General features: G+C 44.3%; 1 protein-coding gene across 2 annotated transcripts; it reads left to right on the plus strand.

Moving 5' to 3' along the window:
- The first annotated feature begins 6,982 nt into the window (after nucleotides 1-6,982).
- On the plus strand, nucleotides 6,983-13,639 carry HMGN1 (high mobility group nucleosome binding domain 1). Of its 2 annotated transcripts, XM_087418071.1 has the most exons (6): nucleotides 6,983-7,141; nucleotides 7,481-7,513; nucleotides 7,596-7,625; nucleotides 7,707-7,757; nucleotides 11,013-11,141; nucleotides 12,779-13,639. In XM_087418071.1, the coding sequence occupies exons 1-6, from the start codon at nucleotides 7,127-7,129 to the stop codon at nucleotides 12,824-12,826; spliced, it is 306 nt and encodes a 101-aa protein (XP_087274197.1). In that variant the 5' UTR covers nucleotides 6,983-7,126; the 3' UTR covers nucleotides 12,827-13,639. The 2 variants fall into 2 exon arrangements, with proteins under 2 accessions (XP_087274197.1, XP_087274198.1); XM_087418072.1 differs by lacking the exon at nucleotides 7,707-7,757.
- The last annotated feature ends 481 nt before the right edge of the window (nucleotides 13,640-14,120 follow it).

The raw sequence follows: 14,120 nt of genomic DNA on the forward strand, positions 1-14,120 counted from the left end.
CTGAGCTAACATCCGTGCCCATCTTCCTTCCAGCCCCACAAAATCTTTTTTTTTTTTAATGTAAAAGTAGCATTAGGAGAACATTTTTTTCTGCTTTTGTTTTTCTGACCAACCCTCCTAACCACAGAGGTGGAGCAACATCTAACCAGACTTGAGATAGCTTCCTCCCGTTTATGAATGGGGCGTCCCTCAAACCATGCCAGCTGAACATGTTTATACCATTGCCTCTGCTTCTAAAATTCACACAAGCCAGGGAAACCTTAAAGTCCTTCATGTGATTTCAAGAGCCAGGTAGAACAAGTGCCCTTAACACTGCAGTAGAATGTTTTTGCTCGAGTCTGGAATATTATGAAGTGGCTGCCCATTTGAGGGGGTATTCTCTTCTGAAGCCACAGAAGCAGAGTGAGCTGGAAGAGATGCAGGGAAGTGTTCCTGCTGTAGACTGAATGTCTGTGTTCCCCTGAAATTCAAAAGTTGAAACCTAACTCCCAAAGTGATGGTATTTGGAGGTGGGGCCTTTGGGAGGTGATTAGGTCTTAGGGGTGGAGCCCTCTTGAATGAGATTAGTACCCTTATAAAAGAGACCCCAGAGAGCTGCCTTCCCCCTTCCTCCACATAAGGACACAGCAAAAAGTCAGCCTTTTGTGAACCAGGAAGTTGGTTCTCACCAGACACTGAACCTGCCACCGCCTTGATCTTGGACTTCCCAGCCTCCAGAACTGTGAGAAATAAATTTCTCTTGTTTATAAGCCACACAGTCTATGGTATTTTTGTTATAGCAGCCCGAACAGACTAAAACACTTCCTTTCCATATTTGAAAAGCCAGGCTTAACTTGTGAACAGGAAACAATAATGTGACCAATTTCTAGCTGGCTTAGAATTCTTTCTAAAATAACAATCACTGGGCCGGCCCCGTGGCTTAGCGGTTAAGTGCGCGCGCTCCGCTGCTGGCGGCCTGGGTTCAGATCCCAGGCGCGCACTGACGCACCACTTCTCCAGCCATGCTGAGGCCGTCCCACATACAGCAACTAGAAGGATGTGCAACTATGACGTACACTATCCACTGGGGCTTTGGGGGAAAAAAATAAAAATAAATAAAATTAAAATAACAATCAGTACTATGGACTGCTGGAAGGGAAATGTTGCAATAATAACTCCTCCAATGATCTTATCCAATAACAATTAAGTACACAGTCGTGTATCCATAAAGTTTGTAAACAAGCTAGAAACATATACTGCCTGCCGAGTTCTACATCATTCAGTGATCTTTCGGCTCCTTCTTTGTGTTCTGGTGTTTCTGGCCAACTCATTCATCACAGAGCTCCTGTATCGGAGCCTGTATTTTTGCTCTCATCACGGAGAGCTCCTGTATTGGAGCCTGTATTTTTGCTCTCATCTGCGTCCCTTTCATCTCATCCTTCTGTAGCAGCTTGGATGTGCAACAGAGTGGTGAACAGTGGTCATTCAAGTGTTCTGACCATCGCCTCCCCTCACACCTTCTGTTGCTCACAGGCTTGTCACATACCCACCCTAGTTTATCTTCCATCTTCACCCATGAACAAACTGGTCCAGCGACTTGGGCTTCTTGAGACACAGTCCGGTACAGCACAGCACAGAGGGGTCTGGAACTGTTTCCACGTCATCCTTTCCCTTCTGCTCCCTAACTTCAGTCTGGTTTCCACCCAACCACTCACTGACACTGCTCCCTCAGGACATTGGGGGATATCCTTAGTTGTCAATGCAGTAGGCACTTTACATTCCCTATATGACCTATCAACTTGCTTGTGGTTTCAGCCCTCACCCACACATCTCTTCTTTCACCTACATCCTTCCCTGAAGCTCCAGGTCTGTAGATCCAAGTGCCTGCTGGACACTGGATGTTCCCCGAGCATTTCAAACACACTATGCTTCCCCTCAAGCTCCCTGTATCCCTAACTGGGTGAATGGCTCCTGATCCACGCAGCTTAGTGGACACAGATGATTATCAGCCCACATCTTCTTCTCTTGTCCTTCCTAACAAAGCTCTTATTTTGTTTAGGCATCCACCATCCAGAGGTGGGCTTGATTTGGTCTAAGTGGTGTATTCCTCTTGTATATGACCCAGTTCTAACCAATAAGTAAAGGCAGTCGACTGAGGGATTCTGGGGAAAGACACGTTCTTTCTCCGGATGCTATAAATCCAGATGTGACACCTAGAATTTCACTTCCAGACTGAGGATGAAGCCAACTTGGAAAGAGGCACAACAAAAGGGAGAAAAGAACCTGAGACTGTGATAACACATTAAGCTGCTGAATCCCCAAGTCCAGAACATTCTATAGTAGGCGTGCTTCACTTTGGCGGCCCGGGTTTCCGATCCCGGGTGCAGACCTACACCACTCATCAGCCATGCTGTGGCGGTGTCCCACATACCAAATAGAGGAGGATTGGCATGGATGTTAGCTCAGGAATAATCTTCCTCAGGCAAAAAAAGAGGAAGGTTGGCAACAGATGTTAGCTCAGGGCGAATCTTCCTCACCAAAAGAAAAAGAAGAAAAAACAAACAAAAAAATAATAACTTAAGTCAACACTGGGGCCTGCAAGGGCATTTTGTTGTTTGAAACAATGTGCCAGGAGGGTGAAAGGGGTGATGAGGCACATGTGTGTGGTGATGGATGGTAATTAGTCTTTGGGTGACGAACACCGTGTAATCTACACAGAAATCGAAATATAACAATGTACACCCGAAATTTATATAATTTTATAAACCAATGTTACCTCAATAAAAAATAAAATAAAAATTAAAGATAAGGACATATTCACAGAAATGTAATGTATTGTTCAACTTAAATTGTTAAAGTTCCTTAACCAAGTTTTGGCTATAACACAAGCTGTCACAAAAATCAATTTAACTAGTTTGGCCAAAAGCTCTTGAGTCAACTAAGCACAAAGAGTGAACTACAACATCTGTGACCTGTTAAAAGAAACCAACAATTAAAAGTTGAATTTAGGGCCGGCCCCGTGGCTTGGCGGTTAAGTGCGTGCGCTCTGCTGCTGGCGGCCCAGGTTCGGATCCCGGGATCGCACCGACGCACCGCTTCTCCGGCCATGCTGAGGCCGCGTCCCACGTACAGCAACTGGAAGGATGTGCAGCTATGACAGACAACTATCTACTGGGGCGTTGGGGGAAAAATAAATAAATAAAATCTTTAAAAAAAAAAAAGTTGAATTTAAAATGGTCATAATAATCTAGAGAGAAATTAGTAGAAATACTAAATGAATTTTGCAAGTTTGCTAAAACAACAAGAATATATACAAATCTATTTTATTTCTGTATATCAGCCATAAAAGATTATAAAATAAAATACAAAAATGGGGGGGAAAATGTGCCAGATGACACGTACATGTTATTCACTACAGCATCCTTTGTAGGAGCAAACGATTGGACACAATTTGAATGTCCAATCAATAGCGAATTGGTTTAAAAATGTTTGGTACATCTATACAGTGGAATACAACGCAGCAATAAAAAGGAGGAATCTTAAAAGTACTAGAAGGAAACAATCTCCATTAGTGGAAAACTGCAAAGTGCCAAATGGCATGAAAAATAAGAGGGAAAGAAAGTATATATATGTATATGTGTGTGTATATATATATATATTGGCTTGTATATGCTATATATATATATATTTGCTTATATACGCATAAAATATCTCTGGAAGGGTACACAAGAAGCAGTAGCATTGGTTTCTCCTTAGGAGAACTAGATACCTGGCGCGACAGAAGTGGGATGGAGCCTTCTCTGGAAATCATTTTGTACCTTTGGAATTTTGAACCACATAAATATTTCTTGCAAAAAATAAACAGAAACATAAAAGGTAGTGTCTATAACTAGCCACGCTTACACACAGCACCACAAACAAATGCCTTTAGAGGCCAGGCAGAAAACGCAGGTGAGATAAATCAGCAGGGCTGGCACCCAGGCAAACTGGAGAAAGGATGCCTCCTTACAAGTTACAAGGTCACTTGCAGCCCGTGGAATGCACGCACAAAGGAGGCCAGGAGAAGTTGAAGAGATGAATTTGTATGTGAAATCCTCCGATTTTGACATGTTGGCAAAAAAAAAAAGATCTTTAAAATTTTATTGATGATATGTATCCAGAAATGTATGCATAAGTGCACAGCTCAATTAATATTCACAAAGTGAACACGACAGCGCAATCAACACCCAGATCAGGAAACAGAATGTGACCAGCTCCCTAAAGTCCTCATTGCTCTCTTCCAGTCACCAGCTCCCCACCCCACCCCTAACCAGGAACCACTATCCTGACTTCTAACAGACTAGATTCACTTTGCGTGACTTTGTACATCGTATGAATGGAATCACACAGTACGTATCGTTTGGGTTTGGCATCTTTCTCTCAACATTGTGCTTGTGAGCTTCATTTAAAGTTGCTCTCAGTTTGGGCCTATAAAAATAGTTCAGCTATAAATATTCTCCTTCATGTCTTCTGGTGAACAGATGTAAGCATTTTTGTTGGGTATATTTCTAGGAGTGGAATTACTGAGTCATAGAGTTAAGTGTCTGTTGAGCTTTAAAAGACACTGCCAGTTTTCCCTACTGAGTTCCGGTTGCTCCACGTGCTTGTGTTAGCAACTTAAAAAAAAAAAAATCTGTATGCCACCAGCTTGTCACTTCTGGCCTAGTGCATCTTTAGTTCTCATGGGAGAAAGATCTTTATGAGGTAAGCTCAGATCTCAGCATGTCATTCCCTTGATGAAGACCTTGCAATGTCTCCCATTCCTTGGAAAATGGCCAAACTCTTTAGCCTGGCATCAAATGCCTTTTGCACGCTGCCCTTCCTCTTTTTTCTGCCTCTTTTCTCTAATCCTCATTGTCCATTCTGTATGTCTCCATCCCTGCCCCTTTGAAGGCGCTAGAGGGCTGTCACCTTCTAAGTCTGCAGGCCTTGGAATGTGTGGGCCCCTGCCTGTGGCTTCCCCTTCCCCTTCCCAGGCCAATTTGTATACGTTCTCTCCTCACTAAACTACCACCCCGAGTCTTTGGGATACTTGCCCTGGCCGCAGTCTCTCTACCCCAGGGCCTATCATAATGCCTGGCACAGGATAGGCACTCAGTACAGGTTTGTGCCACAAACTTGGCCACTCTCTGATGGTTTTTGTTTTTTTTATTGCAGATAAGAGGGGGAAAAAAGGATAAATTTTAATATTACCCTGCTTCCCCCAATTGCTCTCCCCAGAAGCAACCACTGGTACCACTTTTTTGTGTATTCTTCCTGAGATATACAATGAATGTATACCTTTATACTCAATATAACTATATATTCACTAGATGTTATGGAGGAAATGAGGCAGAGAATGGAGATGGGGGGTTGCAATTTTAAATGGAAAGGTCAGGAAAGGCCTCATTGCGACGATGACATTTGTGAAAAGGCCTGAAGGTGGTGAGGGAAAAGGCAGCACTGGTCTAGGTAGCACATTCCAGGCAGAGGGAACAGTAGGTGACAAGCCCCTGAGGCAGGGGTCCCCGGCGGTTAGAGGTTGGTAAGGTGAAACGGTTAGAGGTTGGTAAGGTGAAACGGTGAGCGGCGGTGAAAATAGTTGAAGTGGTTATAATGCAGAGGGCTTTATAAGCCACTCTAAAGACTTCAGACTTTCTTGAGTGAGAAGGGAAGGCACTGGAATTATTAATCAAGAGTTACATAGTCTGACTAGTGATTTTCAAAATTCACTTCCTGGGTAAAGAGCTGCCTCATTTTTTTGCAGGAGCTCAGTATTCCACTATGTGGAAGTACCATAGTTTATCCGGGTCTCTCAAATGATGGACGTTTGGTCTGTTTCCAATCTTTTGGACTCAAAGCACTCCAGCGTCTCTTCCTCTCCAAGAATTCCAGCTGACGACTTTCCAATGAAAAATTTTTTGTATAGCAATTCAACTCAATTCGGCCTTTTAAATTAAACGTAATTCTCTTCTTCGTTAAAGAAACAGGGTGACATGCGATCTCACTGGTTCCGGGCTTCCCAGCTCTGACTCCCAGCCTTCTTCCACTTTAAAAAGGTGCTTAGGTGAGCAACTGGTCAAAAACGGGCAGGACCTGGGCGGGCATGCTTCCCGCTTCACTTCAGAGCAGGAGGGATCGCCGCCCCGGGGGTCTGCAAATGGACACGTCCTGGGGACGGTAGGCGACGGGAGTCAAGAACCCACCAGGCTCCTGAGACCTGCCTGCACCCTTGGCCCCTCAAAGAACCGAAGACCTAAAGAAAGCTACACAAAAGGAGCACACCCGGAGCAACCCAGCAGACAAGCACGGCCGCTACCCAGCCACCAATCCAGGGCCGTCGCACAGCCCCGCGCCTGCGCAGTGGCACCCCTTGCCCGCTTTCCTTCCCACGCCCTCCCCTCCAGCGCCTGCGCACTAGGGCCCACGGCTCGGAGGCCTGCGAAAGCGGGGACCTTAAATAGCCTGTCTTGTCGACTGAGGTGGGAGAAATTGCCTTGTACTTCAATCCACTGTCTGTCCCTTCTCAGTCTACGAGACTAACTATAAATGCTCCTTGCCAAGTCACCCTAGAGTGCAGGGATTCAATCCTTTTGGCTTTAAGGGCGCTGGCAGACGCCCAGCTGTCCAGGAGGGTTGTGGGTGGGGTCACGTGGCGGGCCTCCGCCAATCGGCCCACAGACCGCACTTTGCGGCTCGGCTTCAAACAAACTACCGTGAGGCGAGAGCGGCCTCTGGGGCCCCGCCCCCCTCGCCTGGGTCAGGGGCCCCGCGAGACGGCGGGAGGGGGTGGGGGCGTCGAGAGCGGGGGCGGGGCGTAGTGGTCGAGTGACGGCCCGCCTCACCTATTCCGGGCGCGGGCCGCGGCGGGGTGGGCCCCGCAGCCAATGGGCGGGGGCGGGGGGCGGCCCGGCCGGCGGAGAGGGGGGGGCCCGCGGCCGGGGGACGCGGGGGGAGGAGGGGGCGGGCTTCCAATCCGGTTCCATCCGGTTCTCCCACCGCCCCCGCCGCGGGTCCCAGCAGCTCGGGCGGCGGGAGGAGCGGTAGTGGCCAGGCAGCCCAGCTTCGCGAAGGCTCTCGGCGCGCGGCGGCCCGCAGGCACCCGGCACGCGCCCGCCCCGCCGCCACGATGCCCAAGAGGAAGGTGAGCGGCGCCCGCGGCCGGCACACGCCCCTTCCGCCGCCCCGGCCTGCCGCGGCGCCCCGCGAGGCCCAGGCCTCGCCGCGCCCGTGGTGGCGCTGGGCCCGGGAGGCGCCCCGGGACCTGCGGCGGGCGGGCCGGCGGGCCGCGCGCACGGCGGTGTGAGCGCTGTGTTCTGGAACGTTCGGCGGCCGGAGGAGTCGGGTGGGAGATTCGAACGCGGCGGCGGGAAGCCGCTGACGTCACGCGGCCGGGCATTGTTCTCGCGGGCGGGCGGGCGCGGGGCGCGCGGGCACTTTGTCTGCGGGCGGCGCCCATTCGGCCGTGTGCTTCCTTTTGCAGGTCAGCTCCGCCGAGGGCGCGGCCAGGGAGGAGGTAAGAGCCCGCGCCTCTCCCCGGGGTGGGTCCGCTCGGGACTGCACCCCTCACTCGCTCGTTTTCCTTTTCTCTCCTAAAGCCCAAGAGGAGATCGGCCAGGTTGTCCGCTGTAAGTAAACGCGCCCCGTAACCCGTGTTTTCCGCGCGATCGGCCCCCGGGAAGAAACTCAGTGCCGCCTTTGCCTTTCAGAAACCCGCTCCTGCAAAAGTGGAAGCGAAGCCCAAAAAGGCGGCGGGAAAGGTGGGTTTCAGACTTACCTGCAGAGGCCGAGGTGTCCTCCAGTGCTGCAGAGCCACTTAACGCGTGACTATCCCTCATCAAAAGCTGTGGCCAGCGACTGAGATCGTGTGACATGCTCAGTGACTAAGATCTTGACTTTGAATCTCTCAATCAATAGTTAGGTGTCACGCCATAAGACTCTTGAAAAGTCGAGACTGCCTTCTTTACATATTTGCTTATTTACATATTTAAGTTTCATATCTTAATAACTTAAGTGAACAGTTTCTTTTGTGATTTGGGTGAAGTATAATGGATATAGCCATCCTGGCTTAGGGGAATATAATGTAAGACGTTAATGCTGCTGCAGAATTTAGGAAACTTAAGACGACTAGAAAGGTTAATAACTTGACCTTACAAAGGAGACCCATTCTTTGCGTTGGGTACGTTGTGGTTGTGCTGCTCGGCTCGTTGTGTCATTGTATGCTTGCACATTGTCTTTTGACAATAACCGCAAAGCTAGGACTGAGGCCAGGAGGAAAGGGGTATGTGCAAGCTTGGGCGGGTCAAGTCCGCAAGCCAAGGTAAGGGGTCATATCTTATGTGTGGGGGTACATCTAGAGTTGTGTTCTCTGAGAACGTAACCAGCTATTCTAAAAGCATTTACTTGCAATTATGTGTAAAGGAGTTCACTAAACCAGTTTATCCTAACAGATTTCGAGTGAATCGTAAATAGCGTGGTGTTGGTTGCTGTGGAATAGATTTATGGTTGCGTTATTGGCGTTACAGGTCTTTGGGATGAAAGTCTTGGGTATGTGTACGTGTGAAAACTTAAGTTGGAAAAGCAAAATAAATGGAAATCATTTGTAACTTTGTTTTGGGGTCTAGCATTGAAACTACTCTCTGTTGAGCGCTCCATGTTCTTTGTGCTAAATTCATGGTGTGATTAATTTCTGTTAATTCAAAACTTAAGAGTTTGCTATTTGAAGTCTCCTCCAAAAACAATGATGAACACCGTCATCTCTTTCCTAAAAGTGTAGGTGGAAGCCTAGCACTGCATAATCAAAGTTGGGGGTTTTTTTCCGTTTATTTATTTAAACAGTGTACAGAGCTGAGCGTAAAAATGTTAAGTTTCTTTAATAGGAATTTTTGTTTTGTGGTCTTTTTTTTAAAAAAAAGTGTTCAAGGAAGATGTCAGCATAGGTACAGCAGCTTAGACTTTCTTTCTTCTTTTTGAGGAAGATTAGCCCTGGGCTAACATGCGTGCCCATCTACCTCTATTTTATACGTGGGACGCCACCACAGCATGGCTTGATAAGTGGCGCTAGGTCTTCGTCCCAGATCTATACCTGTGAACCCCCCGGAGGCAGAAGCAGAGGGCGAGAACTTGACCACTTCGCACAGGGCCGGCCCCAGAATTTCTCACCGCAGGAGATAATGCAGTAATTCTCTGTCCAAAAAGTAGAGTACTCCAGAAACTTGATGAAGCCCCAAAAAATTAGCTGATCTTGTTGCAAAATGTTGGCTTGAACAGTGTACTATTATCTATCTTCTTTTATTTTTTACTTTTCTTAATAAATAGGTTGGCTGAAATATTATGGCTATTGCCTTTTGGAATTTTTCTTCTTTTTGGTGTGTACCTCTGTCTTGGTTTTGATCTGCCCTAAAATTTTTTTTTTTTTTTTTTTTTCCCTTGAAAACGGTTCAAATTTTATCTCCAGTTGGGTTTGGGACATCAGGTGTAATCAACATTTTTCTTCCTCAGTGAGAGGCCAACAGGTAAGTCTTCAGGTCATTGTTCCTTGAGGAACAAACCTGTCAGTTGAGTTTTCCCAAAGGAAAAATGATTGGGGGAGGGGAGGGTGCTTTTTTTTCCCTTGAGTTTGTCTAATATACCTTTGTCTTCATACTTGATCCATTTTAAAGCCTTAAACAGAAGGTAAAGCCTTTGGTGTATTGATTACCATCTACAAGATAGAAACACTGTTTTCAAAGCATGTATACCCAAGTGTGTGCTTCTGAGTTGTATAATTTCCTTAGAAGTAAATATTTTGAAGGTTGAAACATAGATCAGGAAAACATGTTGATTGGTTTCATCTAGCTCTCCAGCTATTAAATTTGTATTATTTCAGTCCAGGTTATTATTGCATATTGTTTTCACTTTTAAAATTTTACGTGTTTTTGTTATTGTGATAGTGCTTATGAAATCAGTGAGAAATCTAAAGAAATCAGATTACAAACGAACAGTTTTTAAGTACAGAGGTGATTGTGACACTTCATAGTAGCAATATGTGTAACAATGTTGTCCCAAATATGTTTATTTACATAACTTATCTTAAAGTTATTGAATTATTAGTAGTGGTCATACTGTCTTTGTGTGTGGAATGCCACCGTTGGTACAGAATACATTGCACTGATTTTTCCCCCCTTAGCATTGAAGTTGTGAGATCACCTGCACGTCTTCATCGCCGTTTAATTCAGGTAGCGGTCAGTACTGATAGGGGTCTTTGTACAGCTCACAACTATAAACTTATTTAGCTGTTGTTACATTCTTTATTTACAGGGTATAAACATGAAATATTTGTTAGGCTTCTGCTTTCCCATTAATGGACGGTATCCAAAAATGTTGTTTTATATTGCATTAAAGTGGCTTGAGTTTTGAACCTCTTTTATCGTCATACTAATACCTGTGCTTTTCAGATTCTTCAAACACCTAAATGAAAACGATAAACTCAAAATTGATCCTTTTAGCTACTCATTATATGATATCAAGGGATTAACTGTAGCAGAATAGTCAACCTGACCATACAACATGGTGCTTTGTCCAGGTGAATGGTCTTATTGTGAGGGGAAACGTCTCGTCAGGAGAGTGGTTATTTGACATTTTGATTATTGTTCATGCTTAAAAGAAGTGGGAGTGGGTGGGGTTACAGTGGGAAGAGATTCCTCCAACTGTTCTTCACCTCATTTGTTGTCACGTGGAACTTTGGAGAATAGTGGGTGATGGAGAAGTAGTATGGCTCAGGCTTTAGGTGCAGTCGTCATAAGTCTAATGAGGGTTGACAGGCAAGGACTGTCACAGTTCTCCTGAGCATACTTGGTTGTCCTGATCACTGGGGGCGGACCTTAAGGTGTCTCGTGTACAGATGTGTCACGTAACTCAGGCTGACGTGTGACATAGCATTAACGTTGCAACTATGTGGATGCTGTCTCGATAGCAAGTCAGAAAATGTTAGTAAGTGAAGGTTATACTTAAAATATACTCTTACTCTGTCATAGGATAAATCTTCAGACAAAAAAGTGCAAACAAAAGGGAAAAGGGGAGCAAAGGGAAAACAGGCCGAAGTGACTAACCAGGAGACTAAAGAAGAATTACCTGCAGAAAACGGAGAAACTAAAAACGAGGAGGTCAGGAGTGTGTGTGTGTTGCTGATTTTGACTCTGCACAGTAGATAATAAATTGTATGTCTTTAATGTAGCAGATAAGACAGTGTTGATAGTGTTGAACAGTTTTGTACAGTAACCCTAAGTGAATAGACAGATTTTATGAATTAGATCATACTTGAAAATATATATGTAAATGGTTCTTTTTTAAGTGAGTGAACAAGAAATTTTAATATATTTAGAATTTCATCAGTAGCAGATCCACCAAGGGTTCGTTAATATAATTCTGGTGTGGATTTTTTAAAAGATTTGATTTAGCAAATGGTATAACCTTTCTTTTTTCTTTCACATGACCTTGGGACTTTGTTTAAACAAATATTATAGTCTCATTTTTTCCTTTTTTTTTTTGTGAGGAAGATCAGCCCTGAGCTAACATTCATGCCAATCCTCCTAATTTGCTGAGGACGGCTGGTCCTGGGCTAACACCTGTGCCCATCTTCCTCCACTTTATATGGGACACCACCACAGCATGGCTTGACAAGTGGTGCATCAGTGCGTGCCTGGGATCTGAACCCCGGCCGCCAGCAGCGGAGTTCGTGCACTTAACCGCTACGCCACGGGGCCGGCCCCTCACAATTGTCTTTTTTTTTTTTTTTTTTTTTATTTATTTTTTCCCCCAAAGCTCCAGTAGATAGTTGTACATCATAGTTGCACATCCTTCTAGTTGCTGTATGTGGGACGTGGCCTCAGCATGGCCGGAGAAGCGGTGCGTCGGTGCGCGCCCGGGATCCGAACCCGGGTCGCCAGCAGCGGAGTGCGCGCACTTAACCGCTAAGCCACGGGGCCGGCCCCACAATTGTCTTTTAATTCCTAGTTCTAACCACACATTAAATATCATGTGATATTAAGATGACATTACTAACCCAGTTATAAGGGAAGAATTTGACCTTCTAATACATGTTATCAAACTACAGTTGATGCTCAGTGTTGCTGATGGTTAGTGTTCTCTAGGGTTGCCTGAATAATTGCACATAGGAGAAATCCAGGGTTAGATTCCTACATCATTCTGATGACAACATTTCCATCAACTGATCAATACATTAACTTATTTTACGTGTGTTCCTGTTTAATATATGTTGTTGATACATTAGCATTGAACTCAGGGCCAACAGAAACAGCACTGTAACTCGTGCCTAAATGAAGCTATCCAACGTACGTATTTTCTCTATAAGGCATTTCACAACCTTGCGCTTAGCAATACTAGACAACACTGCATTTGTCTAGTCAACGTCATAACAAAAAAACGTGAAATGTGTGGCACTAAATAGACTGCAACGAGGATGCTTGTGCACAGTGTTAGAACTGAAACAAGAAGGCAGAACCACCTCAGCTGGGAATGTGCATGGTGGGCCGTTCACATTTTTTGCTGCTCTGTCTGCATGGTACCTTGGGAAGTGCCATGAGTATTGATGTGGGGGTTACAAATTTTAGCAAGTAGGTGAATTTACAAATACAGACTCTACAAATAATGAGGATCAACTAATTTTAAGACCTAATAGTTGTATAAAGTAAAGCTTACATTGTTAAAGGCTAAAGATCTCAAAGATCATAGCGATGACACAAATCAAATGTTTGATGGTTATTTTTTCTTTGATTTGCAGAGTGCAGCCTCTGATGAAGCAGGAGAGAAAGAAGCCAAGTCTGATTAATGTCATATACCATGTCTTATCAGTGGTCCCTGTCTCCCTTCTTGTACAATCCAGAGGAATATTTTTATCAACTATTTTGTAAATGCAAGTTTTTTAGTAGCTCTAGAAACATTTTTAAGAAGGAGGGAATCCCGCCTCATCCCATTTTTTAAGTGTAAATGCTTTTTTTTAAGAGGTGAAATCATTTGCTGGTTGTTTATTTTTTGGTACAACCAGAAAATAGTGGGATATTGAATATGGGAGGCTTTGATTGTCTTGGGTGTCAGCTTAACATTCCATAGATGGGGGTAGTTTTTATATCCTATAATACAAAGCATACTAAATGGCAATTTGGAGTCGGTCATGCATTTAATATGTCTTGAACATTTTTAATTACTTCTATTCCCATGTTATTTTTGGTAGAAGTGTTTCCTAACGAAAACCACTCCTTGATCTTGCCTCTCCCTGTCAGAATTTTGTGCACTCTATAACATCTTTGGTCGTGGTAGTCCAGTTTTCCTAGTAACTTTGTTAATGTGCTGTGAAAGAAGATTGAAAATTACGATATGTAGTGTATATGATATTAAATTGTGAATTAGTGGGACTTACGATGTAACAGGTGTCAACATTTGAAGATATTGGTACTTGATATCCTGTTAAGGGAAATTTGCCTCCAAATTTTAAGCTGGAAAATCACTGGAATAACCATTTAGAAAAGAATCACAACTACATGGTTTTTTAGATTTTTGGTACGTATGTTAAGAATTGTGTACAGATTGAAATGTCTGTGTACTGATCCTCAAAACAACCAATAAAATCTCAATTATGAAACGATTTCTTGAAGCAGATGAATTGAAGTCCTGGCTTAAATTTTATTTAAAGAATTTCCACATTTGTTCTTCCAAAGTTATCTTAAAATTTCAAAAAGTGAAACATTTAATTTTTTTGTAATACTTGAACATCTGCAATGTACTTTGAAGATGTTCGTTTGACTAAATTGGTTTAATAATGGGGAAACAGTCGTGTCCTCTGCAGCAAAGTAAATACGAAATCATTCACTCTTCATAGGAAGTAAGCTTATAGGTACTGAATAAGCTAGAACAAGATCTAGTATGATTTGTATTTTTGTATTCGAGATTTGCTTTCATGTGTATTGTACTTCCATTTTGCTATCTGAATAGTCTTTAGAGGTGGTGTTGGACACCTGTGCTGATTTGGCAAATGTAAAAACAGGGCCAGAGAAAGCACCTTGCCAAGGTTACCGCTAAAGGGAGGAGACGTTGGAAAGAAGTAGAAACCTACTCTCTACATTTGA

The sequence above is a fragment of the Ceratotherium simum genome, chromosome 27 (genome assembly GCF_057802395.1).
Source record: "Ceratotherium simum simum isolate JZ-2026a chromosome 27, ASM5780239v1, whole genome shotgun sequence".
Taxonomy (NCBI): Eukaryota; Metazoa; Chordata; class Mammalia; order Perissodactyla; family Rhinocerotidae; genus Ceratotherium; species Ceratotherium simum.

Coding starts and splice junctions, on each gene's coding strand:
- HMGN1 (XM_087418071.1), top strand. Junction 7,626..7,706: donor GATCGGCCAGGTTGTCCGCT/GTAAGTAAACGC, acceptor TTTGCCTTTCAG/AAACCCGCTCCTGCAAAAGT. Junction 11,142..12,778: donor GAGAAACTAAAAACGAGGAG/GTCAGGAGTGTG, acceptor TTTGATTTGCAG/AGTGCAGCCTCTGATGAAGC.